Here is a 27,930-nt window from a genome sequence, read left to right as displayed (position 1 = left end):
GAACTGGGCTCAGGAGCCTCTATGGACATCACAACAGAGACAAAGAGATCTAAGAAGAAGTTGGACGCAGCTAACATGAGGAAAAGAGAGGGTGACTGAGCATGGCTTTTAGCTGTTTGCAAGAGCTTTGTGAAATAAAACCCTAAAGACTAACTAACTAATCATGAAATCATGAAAACTACCAATTCTAATATTGCTTTAATGACATTGTCTTCGAGGTGTCTGTCTTAGTGCATTTGCTGATCATACCACTGGGAGTCACCAAAGTCATACATCCTATATGGAAGTTATGGGTAGAATGTGAGACTTTGGTGACTCCTTCAGCCTTATGCCAACATCACAGCCTCATGAACATGTCAGCAATCAGAAATTAGAAATAGCCCTCACACAGATGAAGACAGACAGTGTTGTGTCATTAGCCCATGCAGCTTTACAGCAGACTTTCACCAAGTATGTGGCAGATAAAGGGCCATTCAGCATAAAGTAAGTGACTGACCAGTAACTCTGTATGCAGTCCTGTTAGCATGAGCTCTGTGTTTTGCTTGTAGTAAGTCTACACACCTTGACCCTCCCTCCAGGGCCTGTTACACAATTTGCAAACCACAATAGGATTGACAACCAATATCATTGTTTTTTAAAACTTAATCCGAATGCATTACGTTGACTTCAAAAACTATTTGCTGTTGGAAATGAATTGCACATAAGCATAATGTCTCGGAGACAGGGTCGACAGTGATTGGGTGGATTGGTTGCCCCCAGCTCTGCAGGTCCCGCCTACAGGCTGTGGGGCTGCTGACTGCGGACACTTGATCGCAGACACTTAGTGGACGAGCCGCGCCCGTCGCTGTTGCTCCTGCTCTTCTTTCTTCACGCCGGACAAGCCGTTCATTTAACCCGCTGCGAGGATGAGCGTTGCGGTGGCGGAGGGCTGTTTTCTGTCCGCTCTGCAGCCCAACACCTCCTGCACCGCATATGTGCTTCCCTCGGACGGCCCGTCTCCGGACCCGGTGGCTAAAGCCAGGAGGGTCCGGGAGCAGGTCCGGATGCGCCTGGCTGAGAACAAGTCCTCCTCCCTGCCCAGACTGGACGACTCGCTGCTCGGAGCAACAGGTGAGCCACATTAAAAATGGGACAGCCCATTTACAGGTGGTGGTTATTAAACTGTAAATAAAATAACGGAGTTTTTTGCTTTTTACTCCCACCCACCTAAGCATGAAAAACACTTAAAGTAGCCCACAGAATTCCTTGAAATAGAACAAAAATGTAATGTTAAGAAAGTAAGGCCTTGTTTAGTGGAAACAGCTCTGATCAGTTTTTAAACAATACAGAAATCACGAGTTTTTCACAGACAAAATGACAAAAAAAAACTTTTAAAACAATATTTTGGCTTTGATTTGGGTTTTAAGTTCAGCTTCACCCCTGGAATGAATGCTTTCAGCTGCGTGGATGCAGTTTTAACCATTTGGGCAAAGTGGACCAAACTGCAACCAGATTATCACCTGTTAAATTTGCTGAGTTCAAAGTGTTTTACTCATCCAGCAGGTACACAGCAGTAGAATTCTTAGGAATTGTGATGTTTGGAAGTCTAAAGTTCATTCGCCTTTTTGCTCTGTTTTAGTCTCTACCATTTCCTGTGAGCTCTGAAATGCTTCACTCAGTTTCAGCAGCTTGTTTCTGACCGTGTCTTGTCTGTTGGGTGCTGAGCAGGTAGTGTACCTTGGGTTTGTCAGAGCCTTTGAGCTGAACACAGCTGCCTGCTGCTACTGGAAATGAGAATTGTGTTTGTCACTATGAGCAACCCTTTGACACTGATATTGTGAAGAGGCTATAAAATATTGATTAGTGCAGCATTAAAGCTTTTTTCCAGTGAGAAAACAAAACTGTTACCCAGAAAGCAAGGAAGCTAATCTAATAATTTGATCTTCTAAGTTCATCTTCACTGTTAACTCATTTATGCAGATGTCAGAAACATGACTTAACAGGTCTGTAACGGGTCTGCTTCTAAGATGGCTGGTAGTCACTCACCAAGCAGTTCATTAAACATTAAACTCAGATTTGCGTATGCAGTGATCTAACTCCCCTGTCCTCGTGTAACTGAAGAATGTTTGAACACACTGGTGAAGGTGGTAGTGTTTTTTTGCTCCATACTGGCATAAGGAAAAACAAATACCTGCAGCCCTTTGAGCAGTTCCTGTCTTTTATGTCAGTTCCCAAAAATAAATTGTGTAAGAACCCCTCTTGTTATTTACTGAGGTTGTACAGGATGCAAAAAATTCCACGGCTCATTAAAGGTTTTAGGGCTGCTAGCCAGCCAGATTCTGGGAAAAGTAATGCTTCTGCTGCTTCAGTTGCCACCATTGTTGTTGTTGTAGCTTTTTTGATAAATTTGATAAGATGTAGATGTGATTCAGTTAAGCTAATGGGACAATTTACCAGTAATTATTTTGTTCTTACCAATAAGAATGTTGAAGAATGTTGCATACCAAACTGAATGTCATGTATGAAAGTGTCCAGACTGAATGGTTACAGCTCTATTACCCATGCAGTCAAAATCTCAACACAAAACAACAGATGTGAACCTGAACTGTTATGCAACCAAGATGGGAAGTCTGTTAGACAGACGGCACGCAGGAAACTGATGATGTGGAATTTCGAAATTCCTTTTCATCATTACTTTTTGTACGGTCTTACGGTCATTTGACTCAGCTAGATAAAAGCTGTTGTTCAGTACTGTGTTGGTTTTGTGTCAGATCTGGGAACAGCTGTAACATAATGTAAGTGGTGCAGCAAGAGAACTGTAATATGTTAAAACACATTATTGGAGTCTAGTTCATCCAAAGGCGGTTCAGAAGATTGACATCACAGGACTGTCAGAGCCAGACCATTAAGTCAGTTCTCATGAATGTTCGTTGTTGTATTCCTCCATGATTACTATGTGGCCCGGCTTTGGAGACATTAATTCTAACCACACACAGTTAAAGATGAGAAGTGTGGTCTAGACTTGCTCAACTGCAAAGTGTCATGAGATATTGTACTTTTATACTTTTATTGTGATTTGGTGCTATATAAATAAATTGAACTGATAGTTTTGGACTGGAGATGACAAATTTATAAATGTACACAAATGAACAAAATGTGAATTTTTGGCTGATGTTTTACCTTAGAAATCCACAGACATGTGTCTGTCCTTGTGTGTTGTTCATCTCACACACAGATGTGGATTTGCTCGCTTTCATGTGAGAACCTGCATGTGTGTTATTTCCTGGTCATTTCCTGTTGTTTTTCCTCTCTATGGAAACATTAATTCATGACATCACAGATTCCGGTCAGGATAGGCTGGAGTTATGAATGTTCACATGTTGAACACCAACTTCTTTTCCGTTAACGAAGAAGTGTGATCCAAAAGTGATTATTAAGCATACAGGTCACCTCATGGTCATGCAGATCAGTCAGCTGAGGAGGTTCAGATGATCCACATCTGGATCATAGCAGGCCAGAGCATGACCCTGTGTCAGGCTTTTCACAGCGTATAGTACAGGAGAGGAAGGAGAAAGGTCTCCTTCTTACAACTGCTGCTCCTTCTTCTATTTGATAAGACAGCAGCCAGGAACCTAGTCTGACCCACGAGGGAGTCAGGATGTTTTCTGGAGGCTGCTCGTAAGCCTGTGTGAGATAATCTTCCTTTCTGGCTAACTGCATGTCTACAAGCTAACACAGATCACTTTGCGTTTTACTGAATCTCTGTTTTTGGTGTTAAATGACAACACTAGTGTGTTTTAAGCTCATTAGCTAAAAAAAAAAAAAAAATGTGAAAATTACATTTCAGTCTGGAGAACTGACAGCTGACAAGCAGAGAACGGCAGTTTTAAACTTAAAAGCACAGTAGCAGAATGATGGTGATGTGAAGTGATCTGTGGTAAATAGTCTAGTACATGAAAGACCACTGATATGGTTCGAATGTTTAGTTAAGTTTATGGTGAAATGGCTTTTATTTTCATATAACCTAGATAAGTGTAATGCTGTCATGAGCTCAGAGGTGGTGTATTACCTGTTGTAGCCTAAGCTTGGAATTTGCTTTGTGTGACACTTTAAGTTGTGTGGACCAGAGGAAACTGAAGGAGAGGGCGAGCAGCATGACACAAAGTTAGACAGACATGAGTGAACAGGGGTGTCCACTCCAGTCTATAAATTGCAGTGTAGGTGTAAAATGTTGAAAGAGAAATATAAGCCAGCTGATCCTAAACTCATTGACCACCTTGTGTGCTGAACATTCCTTTCCAATCTCCTCTTCATAACATGTTATCAGAGTCTATTTTAGACTGCTCTGTACTTTGGCCAATGGAGTAAGACCTGGTGTCATACTGGGGGTCTGGTATTATTTGCCTGACCGTAAAACATCAGAGAAAATTGATTAAATTTGACAGTTGGGAAAAGAATATTTTTCATTGGGTCTAAGCAGATTTGTAGATTTTATCATCTTGATACCTAATATAAAGCATGTTGGATATACTATCAAAAACTGAGAGATTTGTCTTTTAATCTTGATTTTTTTTTCTGTAAACGTTCTGGTGCTATTGAAAAACATTTAACGTTTATTTCACTACCTGACGCGATAAAAACTACCAAGTTCAAAAGGGTGTGAAAACATCTGATCCATTTTTATCTACAGTCACTGTGGAAAACAGATTTGCACTTAAGGAAGATAAGAAGCAAAGAGCATATGACATGAGCTTGGATTGCAATCATCCTAACCGCCAAGGTTAATGTCAAGCTTTCAGTCTAACATAATGTTAGTTTTCTATTTTCATGACTGACTAATCGTTCCAGTCATTTTTCAAGCAAAAGTGTCAAACAAGAAAGAAACAATCTCAAGACTTCACTTTGGACTCTGGGAAATTGTGATGAGAATTTTTCACTGTTTTTTGACATTTTACAGACTTAATGATTAACAGATAAATTGAGAAAATAATCTTATGATTAATCTGTAATAATTACTGCTAGTTGGAGTCCTGGGTTCATAGCATCACATAAGGCTGCCATCTCTTGGGCTTGATTTTTGATGGTTTAGGTGACCTGCTTAGGCCTAAACAAGTATCCTCCCTGAAAAGTTCAAAAGATCTTATCCTTAAAAGTATTAAGTTTATTAGTTAAAATGAACTACATTGTGTTGTGGGGTGTAATTAAATAAGTATAGGATATTAAGACTAAGAGTTAAGACCAGTGTTAGGGCTAAGGTTGTTTGGCTCGTTAGTAAAAGAAGAGTTTGTGACAAAGATTGGAGCTTGGCAGGGTACCATAACCCAATAATGGTATGTGGTGAAGGAGAGGAGGTACACTCATAAACCACTGAAAGGCTTCTTGTTTTGCAGAAACCAAGGAGAAAACAGTCTCATTGTGGAAGGTGGCCTCATTCACAGTCATAAAACTTAGAAAGGACGTGATTAAAAACATGATTAAACTTCAGATATTCTCATGGCATGTGAGTACGTTTTTTGTTTTTTTTGTTTTTTGTTCATACACAGTAAGTATTATACTACTTAATCATTTGACTATGTGTCTCAGTTGTGTCTCAGTTGTTGTATGGTGAATATGTGCTCAGTAGACAGCTACAAGGCACTATCCAGCACTACACCACATACCCTGATAGAAAGGTCTATTTGCTACGCCACGGTGGTCCAAAAAATGTATAGCTGGAGACACTCCAACTCAGATAGATCTGAAACAACACACTGGTGATGAACAACACGTCTGATATCTGACATGGTTGGACATTGGAAAAACATTCTAGTTTTTCTTCACATTTGAAGGCGGATAAAAAGGCAACCATCATACAGAGAGAGAGGAGAGGAGATAATGGAATCATCTGGATAGTTTAACATCTGGTTAGATTATTACGGCTGGTCATTCACTATGTGGAATCTAAAATGTTTTGTTCTGTTACTTTGGTATAGCAAATAGCTATAAATAGTATGGGATCAGGGGCCCATAGTACCCATGAATCATTGTTATTGCTGTGGAGTACACCAAACCAAAAGTCAGAGTGGTATTAAATTAATACTTGCACTTGCAGTTAAAAGCAAAACTCTGCACCATAGTTACAGATTATGCAGAAATTGACTCAGAAATTAGGAATCAGTCAAAGTGTAGATTACGAAGTGTGATCTAAGTGTAATCCAACATATGCTGTGATTTAACTTAATGATGGCTATTTCTTTCATTGTTTCTTGGGAGTGGCAGTTAACTACTGCTGTACAGGCTTTATTCACAGTGTTGCTCTCAGTGTTTACGCCAATGAACCATTTTGTTAACCAGCTCATCTTATTTTGAAAACTGATAATTCAACTAGGAAATTTTCCTGTCAATCCAAACCTTAGAAGTGTTCTCACATCAAGCCGTGTGAATTGTAAGACTTTTAAGACTATTTTTTTTTTGGACATCCAAGGTTCTGAAGGTAAATGTTATGATTAGTGCAATGTTAAAGGTATGTTAAATCCTGCCTTGTCTGCCTTTAGGCATCGCTGGAAATGGTTATTTAACTCATGGCCGCACACAATAGCATAAAGAAGACTCTTCCTACCTTTAAATGGAAGTTTTTTAAGATTAGTTTTTACCTTTATTGGAAAGGGACAGTGTAGTGGCAGGGTGAGAGCAGAGGGTTGCTAGCTGGAATCGAACTGATGATGGTTGTGATTGCATAGCCATGCATGTGCTAACCATTCAGCTACCAAGGCACCCCATTTAATGGAAGTTTGACCCAATAGTTGGTGGAGCGGTCCTTTAAATCATTTACTAATACGAAGGTCAGAGGTTCAAACCCCAGCCCATGCAGCCTCTATGTCACAGTGTCCTTGGGCAAGGTGCTGAATCCCAAATTGCTCCTGATAGCTCTTCTGTCAGTGCGTGAGTGTATGCGTGAATGGTTCTCATTCCTGAAGAGATCCCTTGTAGGTAGACTATGCAACCTGTGTGTGAATGATGTGAATGGGTGAATGCTGACTTGTGTGGTAAAGCACTATGAGCCGTTGGTAAAGTGCTTTCAGTATGGTACCGTTGGGGACTGTACATAACCCATAAGAAATGTATTTTGCATCTCCCCCACAAACAGCACTCTTAAAAGCAGGCAGATTTGTTCGTGGGGATTTGGGGGAACCCCGTTCACTTTTCCAACAGCTGCAGTATTTATTAACAGTCACAATGCCTGTCACCTACTGCAGGCTACTTTACTGCCAAGCTGACAACATACAAACTGCTGAAGTTCTCCTCTGCTTAATTTGTATTCACGGCCACTCTTCTGCTACTCTCTCTCTCTCTCTCGCTCGCTCAACTGCACACTCACTGTGCACACACACACACATTTCGTGTCCCGTCTCCTCAGTTTGTGGTTGTTTATGACCACAAGGAGACAAGCTTTGTTTGACAAAAGGCTGCAAGACTAAAGACTGCTGAAAAAACAGTAGAGTTGAGGAATACCGTATCAGAGACAACTCCATTTGTTCTGACTGACCAATCAGTGGTCTCCTGTGTTTTAAAGGGACAGTTTACCCAAAATGAAAATTCAGCCATTATCTACTCACCCTCATACCAATGGAAAGTCAGGTGACGTTTCTTAGTCCAAAAGTCATTTCTAGAGCTTCACAGCAAAACGTTGTTGCACCATTCTCCAAAAGAACTGAAGAAGCTGGGGATTTTTTTTTTAATTTTATTTATTATTTATTTTTTTTTATTTAGAAAATAACCACATAATACAAGTCTAGATGCCCCAATATCCCAAACTTGATTTGAAGATACATTTTTTCCATTCCATGTGCACAAGTTTAAGCTTATGCACCAACTTCAGACAACTCTGTTTTGTCGTGAAGATCCAGAAAAAATTTTTGGACTAAGAGACTAAACTGAGCATTCCATTGGTACAGAAAGAGTAGACAAACGCTGAATTTTCCTTTTTGGGGTGAACTGGATCTTTAACTCCAGCGAAACTGAAACTGAACCAAAATGAACCATACTACTTAGTGGTTTAAGACTAGTAAAGTGTTGTACATATGCAGCCTTAATACACTGCTTGTTCTCCTTGCTGTGGTGGTCGTGTATGAGTATACCTTCCCTGACCTCTGACCTGGTGAGGCTTATGCTCAGGCATGCAGCTCAGCTCCCCTCCCATCACCATCTCCTCCCGCCTTCCTTCCGTCCTGCTGGACTGTATGGTGTGTTGTTTTTCCTCCAAGACAGCTACTGCAGGCACCGCTCCCCCTTCCTCTCTCTGCTCAAGACAAAGCAGCTCACTAATATTGTGCTTTACAGTATGAATTACTCTTGAGTCTTACTGCATGTGGTTACAGTTTGCAATCTGTTTAAGGCTCCATGTTTTCATGTTTGTGTGCAGGTTATTTCCATCGGTGAGGTGAAGTGATTATGTCTGTGCTGCAGTAGTTCTGATCAGTCACTGTTTTACAATGGTGACTTTCAATCTGTCAGACTGAAAATATCTCGATATCTACGTGATGGACTGGCACAAAGTTTTGTACAGGTTCCCAGACAGTGTAGCCTAATAATCCTCACACTTTTTCCTCTTGCCCTTAAGTGGAGAATTTTTGCTTGGCATACTGATCAACATTAATAATTTATGCATCTTCTTTTTTTTGTCTAGACTACAACCCTCCTGAGACAAAGAGCTTTACCCACACCCATGGTTTCAGTTCCAGGTCTATGATACACACGCCCAGCCGCATCATGGCCGTGAGTACCACCTGCTAGCACTGCATTGCACTGCAATACATGCAATAAAAAATATTTGAAAGGGTACATATTTGTAGAATATTAGAACATATTTGTTAAGTGTAGCTTAGGTCAGAGACAGGAAACACAACATCTTAAATCTTATACATTTACATTGTCCTGACAGGTGATTGGCGGAATTCCACCAACAATATTTCTTCTTTGTGGAATTTACTCTTGTAGTCCACAGATGAAGGACAGTAGCAGTAAACTCAGTAATAATTATATGTTCTCACAAGTTGATTGCTGAGATCTGGTCTATAGTCATGAGTTCAGGAAGTCCCCCTCAATGATCCCTGCCTGATGATTTGGATTTGAAGTTAAGATACGATTTCCGTTATTGTCCCACAATGGGGAAATTCACATTGTTACAGCAGCAAAGTGGATAATGAAAAACTGAGGTAGGCATCAATAATAAACAATTTACTTTTTTTAAGTGTAGCAAAAAAAGAAGAGCTAGCAATATAGATATAAGCAGAGAATATTAACATAATATAAAACACTATTTACAAGAGAAAGCAACAAAAGCACAAAGCAACAGATAACAACACAATAGCAGCAGTTCTACATGGACTAATAAATTGCACATTTTATTTATTCTGTTAGCTGTTAAACAATGTATTGCTTCTGTAAATTTTAGTGCCAGTTAGGAAGGTCTGTTTAAGAGCATTCTAATACCTGGAAAACAATTCTGGTGCAGAAATTGTGAATTTAAGATATGAAACATGCAAACTGGTATGTTTTTGTAGTCAAATATTGAATGCTTGGTTATATTGTGAGAGATTTTTCTGGTTATATATTTAGTATTTTTAAATCAGTCAGCTCTTCAAACTTTAGAATGCATTTTATTTTAGGCCTTTTTCGTTTAAAACTAATTCACTGAGCAGTTCCATGCATTTTCTTAAATGAAAAAAGGAAATGCAGAGGACATGATGATTGCTATGGCTGAGCTGGCTGAGATACCCTATGTAGACAAAAGCATTGGGATGGGGTTGTTTTTCAGGGGTTGGGCTTGCCCTCTTACTTCCAGTGAAGGGAAATCTTAATGCTACAGCATGCCAAGACAACTTTGTGGCAACAGTTTCTATTCCAGCATGACTGGGCCCCAGTGCACAAAGCAAAACAAAAGCTCAAATTAGTTGGAAGTGAAAACAAATGGTTTTAAATTGTGATTGTACACACTTTCTGTTTTACCTTCAAATGAAGTGGTTTGGATAATCTGCACAGGCTGTTATTTTATATACAATTCGAAGTGAACTTTGAAGACAAGGCCAAGGCCAATTTTAATAAATTAGCATTTAACTTGAACTTTACTGATCTAATACAGTTAAGATCAAGAGTTGGGCAGGGCTCATTGTTCCTCGCTTGACTGGAGACCCCTGTCTCAAGCGCACACACACACACAGAAACATGCACACACACACACACACACACACACACACACACACACACACACACACACTTGAAAGCAATGAATCAGTATTGTTTATGAATAATGTTTCCTCTCTCGTCTAATTGTCCAGATGGTGAACAACAATGTTGACCAGGTTAAGAACAATGTAAAAACGAAAGAAAACTATAAACAGGGCGTGTGTCTGTTGTTTTAACAAGTTTAAACAATGCAAAGGCAGCAGACAGCTTCCTGCAGCTTGCAGTAAGCAGGATTTAAGCAATGAGAAATGGAAGAGTTTACCTTAGTCTGACTAGTTTCAAACACTGCTGTTGTAAAGCTGTTACCAAAAGAAGGTTCTGAAGAGCTTTTTGCTGTACTGAGGAAAATGTGCAATTACATATTCGAAAATTAGAAAAATAAGTGTATTGTCCTGCTACAGTGTGTCTGCTAAAGGTTTATTAACCACCACTCTGCAGGTGCCCACAGTGCCCCTTCACTCCTCTGGTTTCTCCTCTCGCTCTGCTGTGGAAACCGCTTCCAAGTTGAGGCATAAAGGAACCAGCATGGTCCAGAGCAGCTTCCACACCTCCCAGACACACAGCAGAAGCAGACGCTCTAAGTCACTGTGCCAGGCAGACCAGGAGGCAGTCCCTCTTAGTGTGCCGATCCCTTCAGAAAAAGCCTCCTTCCCAATCAGCGTGCCCCCCCCTGGAAACCTAAGGCGCAGCCTCAGTGGCACACTGGCCCAGGATAGAGGCTACTGGCAGCAGGCAGAGGAGCTGCCCTATCAGTACACCTACAAAGGTCCTTCCCACCGCACCATCAGCCGTATTACCAACCGACAGCAGCACTACCAGCAGCAGGGCTCTGCCTTTGTTCAGGAGGGCTGGATGGGGACGGGCAGGGGTGTCCCCATGGCAGGGGACGCCTGGGCGACACAGTGGCAACAGCATTTGTCAAGGGCCAACCATGTCATGGGTACAGCGCAGAACCAAGCCCCCATACACCGGGCCGCCTCGCTACACAGCGTGAGGAGTGTTGGGAAAGGAGTGGATATCTTGGATGGAGCTTCGATACACAGCAACGACCCACTGGGAGAGTGAGACATGTCATTGATTTATTTGCCTGGTTAAAACATGTGGCCCCCCACTGGCTTGGATCAGCTTTATCTGTAGCTTTGTCAGATTTAAGGATTACTTGTAGAGTGTATGTTGCATATAAGAGTGTTATCAGACAGTGTTACAGAAGATGCAAATATTGAAGGAGTGTGACTGTACAACTCAACAACAAAAGTGTGATAGAAATCTTATTGGGATATTTCAGATTTTTTATAAATGAAATGATTCATTGACAAATGGCAAAAATGATCAAGAGATTAATTAATGATGAAAATAATAACAATTAGTTGCGACCATGATCTGATTAGAGCCTCACTGCACACTGAGGATCATAGCCACTGTTAATAAACTGTTGTGTGTGTGTGTGTGTAGCATGCAGGGTCTGGACATGGCTACAGCTGTGAGATATCTGTCTGAGTTAGACACTACCTTGCAAATTCTGGGAGCTGCTTACATACAACACCAGTGTTACCACAGCAACAATGCCAAAAACGAGGTAACAGCAGCGTGCACTGAGTCGTGTTTGGTTCTCTTTGCCACATTCTTCTCCATATCTGTGTATTTACAGTCTATGGTGTGTATCCCCTCTGCTCCTTTCTCTTTCTCAGGTCCGTGTTCTGCATGGCATTCCAGCTCTGGTTCTGCTTTTCTCTAGCGACAACCGAGCAGTGCAGCGTTACGCCACCGGCGCCACACGCAACCTCATCTACGAAAGCGGTGACAACAAGGTGGCGCTCGTAGATGCTGGTGGAGTGTTGCATCTTGTCAAAATTCTTAGCGAACCTGATGAGGAACTTCGAAAGACCATCACAGGTAGTCTTGGCTTTTACTTTCATACTGGTTTGAGCCCCTAACCCTATCGTCCATGTTTTGCAGTCTTCAGTTATTTAGACAACAAAATAAAAAAGCTGTTGCGGCTGCAGGTGTCCTGTGGAATCTGTCCTCCAGAGACAACCTGAAGGAGAAGCTGTCCAAAGAAGCTTTATCTGAGCTGACGGAGAAAATCCTGATTCCTCTGTGCAACAACATCCCACTAAGCCCATCTGAGAGGGACATCTTCTACAACACCACCGGCTGCCTCAGGTCACTCCACAGAAGACCCTGCATAACACATTACCATGCATGTTAATGTCCTATGCGTGAGACAGTGTCATCATACTGAAATTTCAATTTGTGCACACCAGCCCTAACCCTAGGGCACAGATTGACGGGAGTATTGGACAAATTAAAATGTTCAGATGAAATGTCAGAGGATCACCAAAGTTATTACAGCTCATTCTGAGGGAATGAATTTCTTTAACAATAACAATGTAGAATTTGATCACAAATCCCCAACATATAAACATAATTCTTCATTTTCTTTGCATGGAACAGAAGTTAAATTTGGATTGCGCCTTGTAAATCATGTCTGAGTATCTGAGGAGTTTTGTTTTCTTTACAGGGATACAATACATGTAAGAGCACTAAGCTCCAAACACTACAGTATTTTGCTAATTATTTGTAACTGAAGGGACTTCAGAGAGCTTCAAAAACTGCAAAAATCTCACAAAGATCAAAGATTCATTTTAGTAAGGCAGCTTTAGCATGATATGCTCTGACAGCCTAGTCTGGGTTTAAATGTCTCTATCAATGCATGTGTGTGTGTGTGTGTGTGTGTTCAAAGAAACTTGAGCTCAGTGAACGAGAGGACGAGGCAGAAAATGAGAGATATGCGAGGCCTGGTGGACTCTCTGGTGTCCTACATTCAGCAAGAGGAGAAGGCAGATGACAAGGTAACTCTGACTTGCACTGTAATAACCTGTGACATTTTTATACACTGCAAATAACAATGATTTGAAAAGCTCTATGGTCATTATGGCTACAGCACACCACACTGGCAGGCCCGTTGAATTGTCAGTAGCTGCATTCACTAACCACCAGAGCTGGATATAATCAGACCAAAAAGTTAAGATTACACAAAATGAAAGACTCTACAGCATGACAACATATTTAAGTTAAGGAATAAGGTTTTTGAGGGTTTTATGTATATAAAATGTATTTTTTTCCCCCTTACTCTTGCATCAACTCCCATGACACAAGAGTAAACCCTTCTCTACTTCTGTCTAGTTTAGGTTGCCTGTCATCAAGTTACTTTAATTGGCCACAACTGATATGACATACAGCAGGAACAGGAAGCAATGATCAGAAGATTTTTGGACGTGCTCCTCATAGACGGGGCTGTAATGGGGCTGTTTTCAGGGCTTGGGCTCAGCACCTTCCTGTCAGTGAAGAGAAATCTTAATGCTTCAGCATACCAAGACATTTTGGACAATGCTATGCTTCAACTTTGTGGCAACAGTTTGGGGAAGACCCTTTTCTATGCCAGGATGAATGTGCCCCAGTGCACAAAGCAAAGTTCATAAAGACATGATTGGATGTTCTTGGTGTGGAGGAGCTTGACTGGCCCACACAGAGTCCTGACCTCAGCCCCTTCAAAAACCTTTAGGATGAACTGGTGACTGTGAGCCAGGCCAACATCAGTGCCTGATCTCAGTATTGCTCTACTGCATGAATGGGCAAAAATTCCCACAGAAACATTTTTGTGAAAAGAAGAGTGGAAGCTGTCTATGTATTTAGAATGCAGTGTCATTAAAGTCCCTGCTGGTGAAATGGTCAGTTGTCCCAATACATGTGTCCAAATAGTGTAGCTCTATATAATCAGAGAGAGAATCCATGTATTTTGCAAGCCTCTGTGTGTGAACTCAGAGTCAGTCACACCAGAGTCTTAATTTTCACTTGGATCTGCAGAGGAATGCAAGCATCATAGAGACTGGCTCTCTTAAATGAGAGCAATGCTGTAGTGCTAGCAGTTAAGAAAGGATCAGAATTTGATTTGCACTATTTTGGATGACACTGTCCATTAAAACATACTGGGATCACCCAAGTGTGGTACTTGGGTGATCTTTGTATGATCAGCTCAGGACATCCCTAATTTCTCACAGGAGATGTGAATCTTTCAAAACTGATAAATACATAGTCAAATGTTATTGGGTCAGTAATTAAGTGACTGTAGTTTTTATCAAATGTTACTCAAACAAGAAGAAATTTGTTGTTGTTGTATTTGTTTGGGGCTACATTCAGAGGCAGATTAATACACATTTGGTGCTCTCGTGAGATTAGATTCATCACACTCACAGCAACAAAGGGTATTGAGTCTAAATAAACTACAGTATGTGTTGTGAATTAATCGCTAAGTAATGACAGCTTGTTGCCCAGTTCAGTAGTTTATCTCTCAGTATTTCATACTTTGGCTGGCTTGTTACGAGGCTTGTTATAAGGACAAGGCAGTCCTCCTTACATTCTTCTTCACTCATTGTGGTTTTGCACTCTGCCACAGGCATTCCCTTAGGCTAGGAGCACTGTCAACAAGCTACAGACTAAAATGACTTTGCATACACTTGGATAAACCTTTAACCAAGATGATTGATAAATGTTTTGTTAAACATCTACACAAAGCTGTCCTGTACCTGACTGGATGGACATGCTGTGGGTCGCTTCCTCTTCTTGTTCATCCTTGTTTATAGTTCTTCTTCTGGCAGAAAAACATCAAATCACAAGTATCAGTGATTATTCACTAAAAGATGTATGAACGATTTTCTCAAGTACAAGTAAACAGATTTTCTCAAGTACAAGTAAATAGATCAAACCAGATCTGCTTTTGGCTGTCTCTGAGTATTCTTACATTGACATGTATAGAAACAAAAAAAAATCTGATGCTTTTATGACTCTGTTGGTCAGTTCTCTGTGTTGGTGCAGACTGAAATGTTTTAAATGTTGATATTTTGTGCAGACATTGTTCTGGCAATGAATACTAATCCTCAGCCATTTACACAAGCTGTTTCCTGTGATCGGATCTCTGTATTGCCGTTGATCAAACAGATAATATCCTTCCACTCTGGTGACATCACCTTTCACATCTGGTGAAAAGGAGATTAAATCTTAATATCCCAGTATGCCATGCATATGTCAATATTAAAGATTACTTATAAGGTTGTGCTGGTTCATTACAAACCAATAGTAAAAGCAGGAAGAAGTTTCATTATTAACCTGTGAAACGGTAAAGCATTCACTCGAGTCAGGTATTTCTTACCGCTTACAATGCAGATTATCCACTTCTGCACTCCCCCTGTCACACCCACATCTGTCTCTTCTCCATTTATGTTTAGGGTTTGGAGAATTCATTGTGTGTGATGAGGAATCTGTCCTACCAGCTGTACACTGAGCTTCCTCCCTCAGTTCGGCTCCGTCTGGAGGGCCCAACAAGAGCCTCTACTTTCAAAGACAGTGAACCCATTGGCTGCTTTACAATGTATAGCAAAAAGGACACTGAGGTAAGACTAATCAAGCTCGTAAAATTACACACCTGACACCAGTCATTTAATCAATACTCTATATCCAGCTAGCTGCTGAATTCTAGGATACTTGCACTAATTTAAAAGCTGGACTAATCACATTAAAACATTTCATCCATCCATCCATTTTCTATACCGCTTATCCATCAGGGTAGCAGGGGGCTCGCCCATAGTCAGCTGGGATAGCCAGCTGACTATGGGTGGGAGGTGGGACACAGCCTGGACTGGTATCCAGTCAATAGCAGACAACCACACACTCACACCTAGGGGCAATGTAGAGTAGCCAATTAACCTAATATGTATGTTTTGGGGACTGTGGGAGGAAGCCGGAGAAAACCCACGCAGGCACAGGGAGAACATGCAAACTCCATACAGAAGGGACCGGAACCAGACTCGAATCCTCTGTGAGGCAGCGATGCTAACCACCGCACCATTGTGCCGCCCCAGCATTTCATATTGGGTCAAATGATGATGTGTATTGTAATAAGAGGAGAGATCACTGAAAGTGAGAAAACCCACAGAGAATTATAGCCAGATTCTCGGTTTTTATTTTTGCCTCATCAGATTTTTTGTCATCAGCAGCAGACTGCGCTTTTCAAAGTGCACATCAGATAAATTTTTGTTGAAGATGGCTTCTTTCATTTTAGGTAGTTCTTCAAATGTCTATTTTTCTGATTGATTGTTTGTTTGTTTGGTTTTGATTAGTTCTTTGATGCTGTAAAAAGTAGGTGAAATGTAAAATGTAAGTACATCTTTATATGGCACTTTTTAAAACAGAGAGTTACTAAGTGCCTCACACAAGAAAAACCCAGGAAATGATATATAGTAATAAGAATAAGAACAAAGAACAAAAAAAAGAAAAACACAAAAAAGAATTAGTAAATTAAAACAACAAACAATACAATAAAACAACATACAATTAAAAAGAGAACATCTTTGGAATAGAGTTTTATAAAAAAGATTGTCTGTAGAGGTGCTTTTTTTTCCAAAGCTTTTTAAAATTGTTCATAGAGTCAGCAGGAATGGGAAAGTGTGTACCAGAGAGTTGGGGCTAGCACAGCAAAGGCACGATCACCTGCTGTCTTGAGGTTGGAATGTAGAATGGATAAGAGCCCAAGATTTGATGAGCAGAGTGGTTGAGAAGCAGAATACAGTAGCAACAGGTCAGAACTATAATGAGGGGCGAGGTTATGTAGAGCCTTTACATAATCAATAAGATTTGGTGGTTAACAGGGGTGATGTGAGACCAATGACTAGTTCTTGTTAATAGACCTGGCAGCTGCATTTTGAACCAACTGTAGATGATTTAGAGCAGTTTGAGTAAGAAGTGTAAAGGGAGTTGCAGTAACGACAAAAAATGAAGGTTTGGATCAAAAGGCTGAGATCTGATGATGAACATTTCTGATTTTGGAAATGTTTCTTAATTGAAGAAACATAATTGAAAAAACAGGACTGTACAAGCTTAATGACCTGAAGGTGGAAGGTCATGGAATGATCAAAGAAGATGCCAGGGTTTTTTGCAGTAGGTTTGATATTATGTTGAAGTGGTCCAAGAAATTGATTGACAGCAGTGACAAAATAATTAGGTCCAATTACAAGTGTGTTGGTTTTATCACGATTTCGGTGGAGAAAGTTTAGTCACATCCATCCATCTTTGATGGTGGCCAGACATCATGGAGAGTGGACAGTTGATTTAGGTAATTTGGTTTAGCAGAGAAATAAATTTGTGTGTCATCAGCATAGCAGTGATATGACACATTCCGGAACCTGCTGAACAGCTGACCCAGAGGGAGCATGTATGAAGAAAACGGGATAGAAGACTGACCCCTGTTATTAACACACACACTGAAGTATCTGTTTTCCAAGAAAGACTGAAACCATTTCAAGGCTTTACCAGAAATGACAACCCGGTTTTGCAGCCTGTCTAATAAAATGGCATGATCGATGGTGTCAAAAGCAGCAGTCAAGTCAAGGAGGATGAGGCTGGGGATGAGGATGATTGCTGCAGTTGGGCAAAGTCGGCTTTGGGTGGAAAGCAGCACGCAAGATGTGATCCAAACCCACAAGGAAGGAAGGAAAATACCTTGTGATTTTTGAAGTCGTTAAGATAAAAGATACATGATCAGAGCTGTGAGCCAACAGCATCAGGGCAGTTGGGCAAGGCTCAGCTTCCTTATGCAGACTACATATGACACCATTCCCAATCCCTCAAACCTGCACATCTAGTACAGCACACAGGTGGTCTGTCAACTCTGCAATTCCAGGAGCTCAAGCTTGCAGCACATCCTCTCCAGCTGCAGGGCAGCATTGACACAGTGCTGGTTACAGATAGCACCACGACCAGATTTTGCAAAGACTATCGAAAACACTGGAGCATCGCAGACTAGAAACCAACAGGGCCAATCAGACAGGGAAAACTTTGATCTAAGGGTAGACTGCACGAGACAGCTAGGAGACATTCCCTGCTACCCTTAAATGTTCCAGGATTAAAGAAGCAAAACACCAGCGAAGGGTGGCTCCTAGCTGATGACTCCGCAGTTAGCCCAGTAGTACTGCTGGAGGTGCGCCAGGCAGAAACAGCCAGCAGGTGGACCCAGTAATGCTGTTGCAACAAACATTATGTGTTAAAACTCCTAGTACAGAGCTAAGGGTTAATCTTTTAACTAAAAATTTTAATAGACATTATCAGGATGGCCATTCAGTGATATTAAAGCAGAATAGTCAGAAAAGAGTTTCTATAATCAGAAACTTGTTGGATATTATGTCAGCCTTCAAGCTCGCCTGCAGTACCACACCCATCACATCGCTGTCAGTGATGTATAAAGCTGCCATGCTCTCATTCACTCTGTGCACTGACGTGTGCTTGTTGCTATTTCTGCAGCCTAGACAAGGGCTGTCTGCTGGTCTCTGCTAGTTGTTATCTTTTCTGCATGTCACTATCATTGTTCTTTGTGCTCCTGGTCATTTATAGCCAGATGACCAATCTTGAGAAGCACCACCATTTGTCCAGCGCTCTCACCCGATTTTGTTCGGTACCCTTCTTATTCAGTTTGGGAATCTTGCAGCCAACATTAATACTATCCATTCATTTATTATCCTGTTCTGGGTTGCAGGCTCAATAACTCAATGCTCATTGTTTACATGTCTGGAGACCAACTCATTTTGCCACTGGGGAGCTGCCTGTAACATATACAGGCTACACGTATCTAGATCATGTTACGGCCCTCTTGTATAAATGATAAAGATCAGTGATTAACTTCAGACAACAATATTCACGCACGCATCTCACCTCACATCACGTACAGTTTGTCACATGCACCATCATTACCAGCTATATAGAATTTTTCAACATGGCACTGTGATGTCCTTATTTGGAAAGGTCAAGCTTGAGGTCAAGCCGTTGACATCATGCAGGTCAGCCTTCTTTTGGGTATCTCAGATGATAAGCTGATAGAAACCTTAGAAGTGGCCACAGGTCCACAGGGAGGCTCAGCTTCCAATACAACACACACAACCAGCAGATCACATTACTCATTTCAATAGCTGTGTAGTCAACATCAGTCCCACTGTTATTCGTATGTTCTCATGAAGCCCTTAAAGTGAGGAGAAAATGACCCATTTAACCATATATGACACATGAAATGTGAAATGTGAAACAGCCTTACTTAGAGCAGATCATCTGGTTACATGCTTGGTGAACAGGGGCCTAAGAATAGTGATTTGTCCCTCTGTCTGTTCATCCATCTAACACTTTGGTCTCCAGAAAGATATATGGACAACTCCTGCCGGGAGACTTGGCATGGAAACTCAGGACTCCCAGGGCCATACATAATGGTTCTGTTTGGACTTTTTCACTGGATCTACCTTTGGTCCACGATAAAACATCTTGAACCCAATGGACAAACTGAGTGTTTGCTAAATCCCTCCCCCTAACAGCTGTTGTCCATTCATAGCTTAGCAACGGTATCTAGGCACTGCAGGCCTGGTAAGCTTTGTATTACCACACATACTGAAGCATTGTGCATGGGGCTGTGCTAAGAGTGATTTAAAGAGTTTGGATGGTTGTGTCTTTTGAAGCCAAATTCAAAAGCAAGAGTATAAGGAATGGATTAAACAGTGAGGTTATCTGTATATCTGCTAATGTTAAAAGTGAAACCTATGTCATATTAACATTTTCATTACTCAAAGTTAAATTTGAAATGTCAAAATGTCATTTTCACTTTTGAAAATTTAAAATTCTTAATAAATCTGCCTGTTGGACAGATTTTATTTCAGAGGGGATGGCCTTTATGAAGTGATATAAAGCTGATAAGAGAAAAATAGAGTACACTTGCTATTGGGCTACAACAGAATGTATGGTATGTTATTATACAACAATTTTTCCTCCTTCTCTCTCACTTCCTCCATAACAGCGTAATCAGAATCTGTCCATACTGTCTGAGGTGTCCCGACAGCCGAAGGGGGCTGAATGGCTTTGGCATCCTAATGTGGTGGTGCTGTACAAGCAAGTTCTGCAAAACAGCGACAGCAACTCCACCAGTCGTGAGGCTGCCATAGGAGCTCTGCAAAATATCACTGCAGGAGATGCCAGGGTAAGAACTCACACAGCATAGCAATTTATTTTTTGGTTGCTTTGGAATTGGATTCTTTAGAAAAAAAAAAACAGCAAGAACAAACAAACAAGCAGTAATGATGTGAATGTGATCTCTGCCCCTCTCTGGCAGTGGTCGTCAGTGCTGAGTAGTGTGGTGATGGAGCAGGAGAGGATGCTGCCCATCCTGCTGGATCTGTTAGACACAAACAGTGATGTAGAGCTGCGGTCTCTGACCGGTCTGCTGAGAAATCTGTCCAGACACGCCTCCAACAAAGATCGCATGGGTAAGATGCAAACTAGAATTGCTTTTGTTCCAATCTCCTTGTTCCAGTCTCCTTGAAAGTTCAGAGCATTAATCTAAAATCTGTCCTGTAAGACAACTATCTTTACTCATTGTCCTTACAGCTACAAACATGGTAAAAGTTCTGGTGTCAAAGCTGCCCAGTGATGGCCTTCAGAAAACGCCATCCAGCGAGGTTGTGGTGAATATCTGTGGAGCCCTCAACCACCTGGTCACATGCAGTTCCTTGGCCGCCCGTGACATCTCGTACTTCAACGGCCTGCCGAAACTGGTGGGCATCAAGACATCACATGATAACAGGTAGAACTCACTTCTGCTTTCATCCTTTAATATCAGTTAGTGCAATGAACCACTCACCAAAAAAGTTAAATCAAGGTAACATAGTTGTCATTTTCCAACCCAATTCTATGCATACATAAAATTTTCTACATATACATACATACATACATACATACATACATATAAAAAGATAGATAGATGGATGGATACGGTACACTTTGTAGACACAGGAATGATGTTGACTGTCTTAAAGCATGTGAAGATACTCTTCAACAAGAGTGATATGTTAAAATGTTGGTAATTACATCAATTAGCTCATTGGCACATGCTTTAGTACATATCACCAAGTGATGTTATCAGGTCCGAAAGTTTTATTCACTATTACTACTACCACATCTGCAGTCATCACCGTGTTAAATCTATGAAAACTGCAACAATACTTTCTCTTCATGCTCCTTATAACCAGTTCACATTCTTTACGTCCTACAATCTCTGCCAAAGCTGTGACCTCCATGTGTCTGCTGTTTCCTGTTTATAACTTAACATATTTTGAAGTATTTGTTCATCTATTAACCACACAAAAATATAAACTTTTGCTAATTTGCAGGTCATTTTAGAGTGCTTATCATAGGGTTTCTCCCTTCTGTTTATGCTGTGGTATTTCCTCCTTGTTAGGCCTCCTTGTTTCTAACTATCTGTCACTGTGTCTTGGTTTAGCCCTGGGAGTTTTAAAGCTGCCAGATCAGCCTCAACTGTCCTCTGCAACATGTTCCAGTACAACAAACTACACAAGGACTACAAACTGGTGAGAATGACAGCTGCTGATACCGAGTACACTATATGAAATCATTCAAATATTGGATATATAATAATAATGAAGTATGTATCATAATACATAGCAGTAAACATATAATTTTTGTTATGGGAGAGGCACATGGTTAAGCAGGAACAAGCAATCTTGATTCAGGCCAAAAGACCAAACCATTAAACCTGCAACTAACTTTTAATAAGGGTTTGTTTTTTGTTTTTGTTTTTTTCTTTTGATTGGCAGTAAGAATGGTGGAGCCAGTATGACTGATAAAACCCGCAGAATTGGAATTAATAGCACTTATTTGTGTATTACACTCCAAGGGAAATCTTTGGCTCTTAACCTGCAAAATCCTCCAGCTTGTTACTCTGTCGCAATGAGAAATATGTCACATTACTGAAGATCTGCTCTGATCATCGGTTTCACTGTAACTGAAATAAAGCAAGAAAGCTATACTGAGTGAAATTAAGCTAGTGAGGTAGCCACAGATACACACAGCTAAAGCTTAAATGAAAGTAACTGATTTTTCTGTAATACTATGAAAAATATAGGTTTTAGTGAATAAAATGACTGTCATTTAAACTGATGGAGAGAAAAACCCTACAAAGCTCCTGCTAACAAGCTTAGCAGCATTAATCACAGTCCCAGATTTTGGCTGGAACTTAAACTCAGATTAATTAACCACATATTTAAATGTATTCAATTGTAAATTAATCGTCTATATTGATTTCTACACAGATATGTGATATGCATAATAGTTTTGACTGTTGTGTTATGCCTGTGGACATTAAATCTGCACTGAACGATTTAAAGCTGTTACACATACATAATCTGCACTGTTAACTTGATATCTTCCATGGCACCGTGAGCAAATGAAGACATGAGCCTGAGGTCAAAATGGAGAGCATAATGTGTGGGTGTGGAATGACATTGTGCTTTAAACTTTTGTCTCCACCAGATGTTTTGTAGTTTACTTCTGCACACATCTGTTTTTTTTATCCCACATGACCTCCACTCCTCTTTTCCTATTGGTCCTTCCCAACCCCACCCCACCCCTTTCCTCTGCTCTGGAAGCATGTATCTTGTTAGCCTCTGGCCATGCCTTATCTGAGAATATTTGGCTCAGCAAATGCAAATATTTTCTCTGTAGCTGATAGCAATTAGATTGCAGAGTTACTAAAGTTCCTCGCTGTTGTGGGATGGCTCGTAATCTGTCATGTAACACATTGGGAAATCAGTGGTGATGCAGTTCTCACTCCAAATATTCTGTTTAGTCCTTTTATTCATGACTTTTATTTCTGCTAAGAATGCACACTGGAAAAGCATCAGCAGGATTCAGAGAAAGCAGTGACCCACACTGCATTAACAACTGACAACAAAGAATCTGGTCGAATTCGTTGATCTGACATTAATCGAGGCAGGATATGAAAATAAGGTGTTTTAGAACCGACAGGAAGCTTTTCATGTTTCATGTCATTTTAATCACAAGTTTTGAAACTTTATTAGCACAACAAGCTATAAACACACAACACAATTGCCAGGATAAACATTTGCACTGTGTGATTGTGCAAACCAGGGATTATGGTGAAAATTAGCATCTGATATGTTGAAACTTTGCTTTTAGCTTTATGCTCTGACAATATTGTGCTTAGGTGTGTTTAGGCACAAAAACCCACTTTATTAGGGGTAGGAAAATGTCTGTTTTGCCTTGAAATAGGTGGTTTTGTTACCCCAGAGCAGAGCTGGAAACTCTCCTGATGTCTCCTTGAAAATATCTGCTTTGGTTGCCAAAACGACGACTACAAAATGTCCCAGCCCTTGCTAAAACAACCCAGTTAGTCAGTCAGTTGAATTGATCTCAAACTGTTGTCTTCTTGCATGACAGCCGTCACGACAGGTCTGAAATATGACACAGACAGAATGTCACCTTATAAAGTTTATATGTATACTGTATAGCATGCAGTGAAACAACAGTTAGCATCTTTAGCTTCTGTAATGTGACAATCAGATTGTTCAGATTGATCTGAGAAAAGATAAGAAAAAATGCAGAATTTGGTCTGAGAAAAGATTTTTATTTGACTGTTTTTTAGCATACATCCAGAGAAAAAAGGGGCTGACAGTTAACACACAGGTTGAATAGAAATGCTTATTTTATTTCAGTGGGTCTGCTGAAAACAGCCAAGTGCAAACTGAAGCACTACAGATGCAGCCAAAACTGAGCTTTAATACTCAGTAGAGCCGGGAGGAACTGTAGGGTTGCTGATGATTCTCTGTGGTATCATTACTACTTATTTATCCCAGTCTCTAGAATAACATATTTAAAAATGTTACAGTGTAATGTTATTTGTCCACAATTTGCTGATTGATTAACAATTCATAGTTTATCATATGAGCTGTTTATGACAAAATAAAACCACAGGCATTGCTGAATCAATTTTTGCACAACATCATCTCTGAAACTGGGAGTGAACTCAAAAATCTGACAATATGTGAAACCACGACCAAGAACAAGTTGGTTTTCCCAAGTGGAGTTATGGAGTTGATAAAGATCTAAAGTGAGTGGCTAACAGGATTACAGCAACCTGGGCACGAACAAGAGAAGCAGCTCCTTTTCTAGGACCAATCTGCTGTGGAATGCCACACTGATTATGTGAGATAACGTGTTATTCCTCTAATGCCAGCTGTAGGGGTTTGTGGCAACAACTCAGTAAAGAAATCACTGCACTACAGTTACATAATTTTAGACTTGTAACAATCCTGAATTCCTTTATTTTTGTCAAACCTAGCGACAGCACTATTTCTCCCTGAACTCTTGCGAGGATCCCTGGTTTTCCTGCTGAATACTCTGCTTATGTGGATCACAGCTGGTATCTGGCATGGGTTTTGTAACGTTTTAGTTTCTGAGAGACCAATCTCAGCAGGAATGCGGAGAATCCAACTGAGATGTTTTGGGTTTGTCTCTTTTGTGCCTTCTGGGACGAATAAAAGAAGAGTTTGGTTAGGTGGACTTGGCAATTCTTGAACAGGGTTATGTTCCTGACACAGCAAACAAAAGCCATGTGTTTAACTGACTGCAGGGTGGCCTTGGTGAAGTTATTATATTTGATACACTTCCTGTTGTGTATCTGTCCTCAACCCTCATGCTCAGTTCACACAAATCTCTGGGCTGCCTTCACAAGTCACAGCACAAGCAAACTGGTTTAAAGCAAAATATCTGCAGAACTGAGCAGCAGCAGGCAACCCTTTTCAGTGAGAACACTGTACACGTCACTGTACCTGCTGAGCACCAAACAGCACACACACAAAGCAGTGAGGAGCTGCTGATCGTGGAGTATGAGGTGGGTAGTGGAGTGGAGTATAAAGCAGCAAGAGAGCCTGATATTTCCCTCAGGAGCTGGTTTAGCAAATATTTGCCATGTGACCAAAAACATGACTTGCTAAAAGGTTCACTCAGACAACTTAATAAGGTAGCCTACTACCATCAGCAATGATGGTTTCAGTATTTTATTACTGATTCAATTAAAAGAACAAAACTAAAAAAAAAGCAGAAGGACTGCTGGTTGGTAGAAATGCAGCCAGATAAACCAAAGCACGATACATTAAACAGAAGAAGGTTACCAAAAGCAGTTAATATACAAAAAGACTTACTTGTATGTTAAGTAATTTATATATTATATATTTATATTTATAAAAGCAAATGGATGTATTGTGTCGAAATGTCCCCAGTAATTTGTCAATCCAGCCTTTTTTTTACATGATGGCTAACCACAAAATAACCTAAGACCTTACCTCAACCTTGGAAGGCAATATTCCTGGTTAGATTCAGACATCTCTATCTATATGTGTGTGTGTGTGTGTGTGTGTGTGTGTGAAATTATTTTCCACACTGGATATATAGCCCAATCATGACATATCAGATAGAGAAATATGTGTTGTTTCACATTTAGCAATTTGAAACAAAAAATGATACTAGAGACAGCCCTGTGGTGAGAAAACATGATCCTTACCTAATGCTCAAACCTCTAAAAAAATTGATTTGAAAAGCTCAACAACAGTGTCTCTCCAGAAATTATGACCCAATTACTCCAGATAACCCACTGATGCTGTTGTGAGCAGTTTCACACAGGAAGTTTTTTTTTTTCTATCACAGCACAGAATGAAGCGTACATCTCCTCAGCTATAACTAGTGTCAGTTCAGACAAGGAAGACGTCGTTAATGTTCAGATCCTGCTCTGTCATGAGCACATGAGAAGATGTTTCCTTCTGCACGGTGATGCAGTGTTGTACAGCTGAGAGAAAATGGTTCCTACGTGAAACTGCTCACAACAAGGTCTGGGGATTCTCTCGAGTAACTGGGTCATTAATTTCTGGAAGGAAACATTGCTGTTTAGTTTTTCAGATTTTTTTATTTTATTTTATTTAGTTAGTTAGTTAGTTATTGGCACTTTGAGCACCACAGGCAAAGTGCCATGTAGTTCAATTATACTGGAGAGAAGGCAGCCACTCTCTAGCTAATATCTCCAAAACCCAGCAACTCACAGCAATACAATTTCGATATAATACAGATATAATGGATTAATGGCACTACAGGTGAGAGGAAAACTATGTATTTTCAATTTTGGGGTGAATTCTCCTTTTAAGCAACAAAAGAATGAGAACAGCAATATCCTCTGGTTGCTATGTAATGCCCTGTAGGTGATTTAAAATAATTTTAAACTGGATTCTAAAACAAAGTCAATGATAGTGTAATGAAGTTAAATCTGAATAACGTGACAGCAGAGTTTTAAACAAGCTGCAGGTGGTTAAAGACTCAAATATGCAGGTAACAAGAGCATTACAATCAATCCAACATCCTTACGTGTTATAGCTTCCTGAACAGACGGAGCGCGTCACAGATGATTGCTTTCATGACAAGCTCATTGTAAATATGTATGTCAATCACTACATCATGTTCTTGGGAACATGTTTTTGCTGTTTTTCACATTGTTTGCCAGTATTTGTATTGTGTCTTTATGATTTTCAGAAAGGATTTGCCAGACGAGACTTCACAGACGTCACCATCTAGGCTGCAGCGTGTTACATGAGTCAGTCGGAGCTGTTGACCTCAGGATCCAGTGGCTGGGAGGAAGAGAAGAACAACAACAGAAGGATTAAATGAGCAGATTATCTAACCGTAAGGGAAAAATGAATTGGAGGCAAAGGAATGATGGACTTCAAGTTTGTCCTCTTTCCTCTGCTTGTGTGTTTAACTTGGCTCAGCTTGTAGCAGATCCATAGTGGACTTCACTCCCAAAGCTACCAAACGTTCCTTGTGTGTATTAGGGTCTGACTGATTTCACTGACACTGCTTCCAGTTATTCTGGACTCAGGACTGGACTTTCCTGATGCTAATAGCTGATACATGATGCCCGTGGTAGATAGATAAGTAGTTTGGTCCAGAGAATCAGGCCAGTGAAGCAGCTACAGTTTGTCAGAGCTGTGGACCGACAGCCTCCTTCCCCCCTGCTTTTAGCCTGATGGCCTGATTTCTGCCTGTAATGGTGCAGACCGTCACTGCACAGGAGGAAGAGAACCAGACAAAGAGAAAAGCTGAGTGCATTAAATGGAGAAAAGCCCTGCGGCCAAATGCTGCAAAATGACAGACATTTTCATAAGTCATGTTTAAAAAAATATCTGCCCCTCAGCTTGTGTTTACATCACAGCTACCCTTCCTGAGCTGATTCTCTGTGTTAAAAACTGGTAAATGGCACTTAACCATGCTGTGTAGAAAAGCAGAGGCTGTATTTGCATGGGAATAATGTAGAAAATAAAGAGCTGTGTACTCCTTTCTGTCAGGGGGAATATCTCTAATCACTCAGAGCTACTAGAGCTTCATAATGATGAACATTAATGCAGTCAGACCTCTGAGGGAACACCAGATGCCTAACAAACAAAATTATATGCATTAATACTTACACCTGTATCCTTAATTATGGAAGTGCAACTGACTAATTCTTAAAACTGGGAGACACTTGCTGTCACTGTTTTTTTTTTTAAGTTGTTTTTGTTTGTAGTAATAAAACTAAATGTTTTATTGTACGTGTGTGTGGTCTGTTGTGAACAAGACATCCAGGACTGACGTTAGATTCCCAGCTTGAACTATGTGCCAGTCTGGTCCTGACTCTGGTGATTATTGCCAGTTTGAGGAAAACAAATATTTTTTGAACATAGACCTAAATGGTTCATTTTGTATTTTTTCAACTTAATCTTAATAAATAGGCTTCGTTCAGCTGTC

At 40.5% G+C, this 27,930-nt stretch overlaps 1 protein-coding gene across 2 annotated transcripts; it reads left to right on the top strand.

Moving 5' to 3' along the window:
* Positions 1-368: 368 nt before the first annotated feature.
* Positions 369-27,930, top strand: LOC124061655 (plakophilin-3-like). 2 transcript variants are annotated; one of them, XM_046393803.1, is made up of 14 exons: positions 369-483; positions 760-1,110; positions 8,645-8,733; positions 10,642-11,264; positions 11,656-11,779; positions 11,892-12,096; positions 12,207-12,366; positions 12,947-13,055; positions 15,489-15,653; positions 20,087-20,266; positions 20,399-20,552; positions 20,674-20,869; positions 21,566-21,653; positions 26,680-27,930. In XM_046393803.1, the coding sequence occupies exons 2-14, from the start codon at positions 906-908 to the stop codon at positions 26,719-26,721; spliced, it is 2,340 nt and encodes a 779-aa protein (XP_046249759.1). In that variant the 5' UTR covers positions 369-483; positions 760-905; the 3' UTR covers positions 26,722-27,930. The 2 variants fall into 2 exon arrangements, with proteins under 2 accessions (XP_046249759.1, XP_046249844.1); XM_046393888.1 differs by lacking the exon at positions 369-483 and having other exon boundaries at positions 732-1,110.

This window comes from Scatophagus argus, chromosome 1, assembly GCF_020382885.2.
Source record: "Scatophagus argus isolate fScaArg1 chromosome 1, fScaArg1.pri, whole genome shotgun sequence".
Classification (NCBI taxonomy): domain Eukaryota; kingdom Metazoa; phylum Chordata; class Actinopteri; family Scatophagidae; genus Scatophagus; species Scatophagus argus.
The sequence above is the reverse complement of the archived record's forward strand: the minus strand, read 5'-3'. Positions and strand labels throughout refer to the sequence as shown.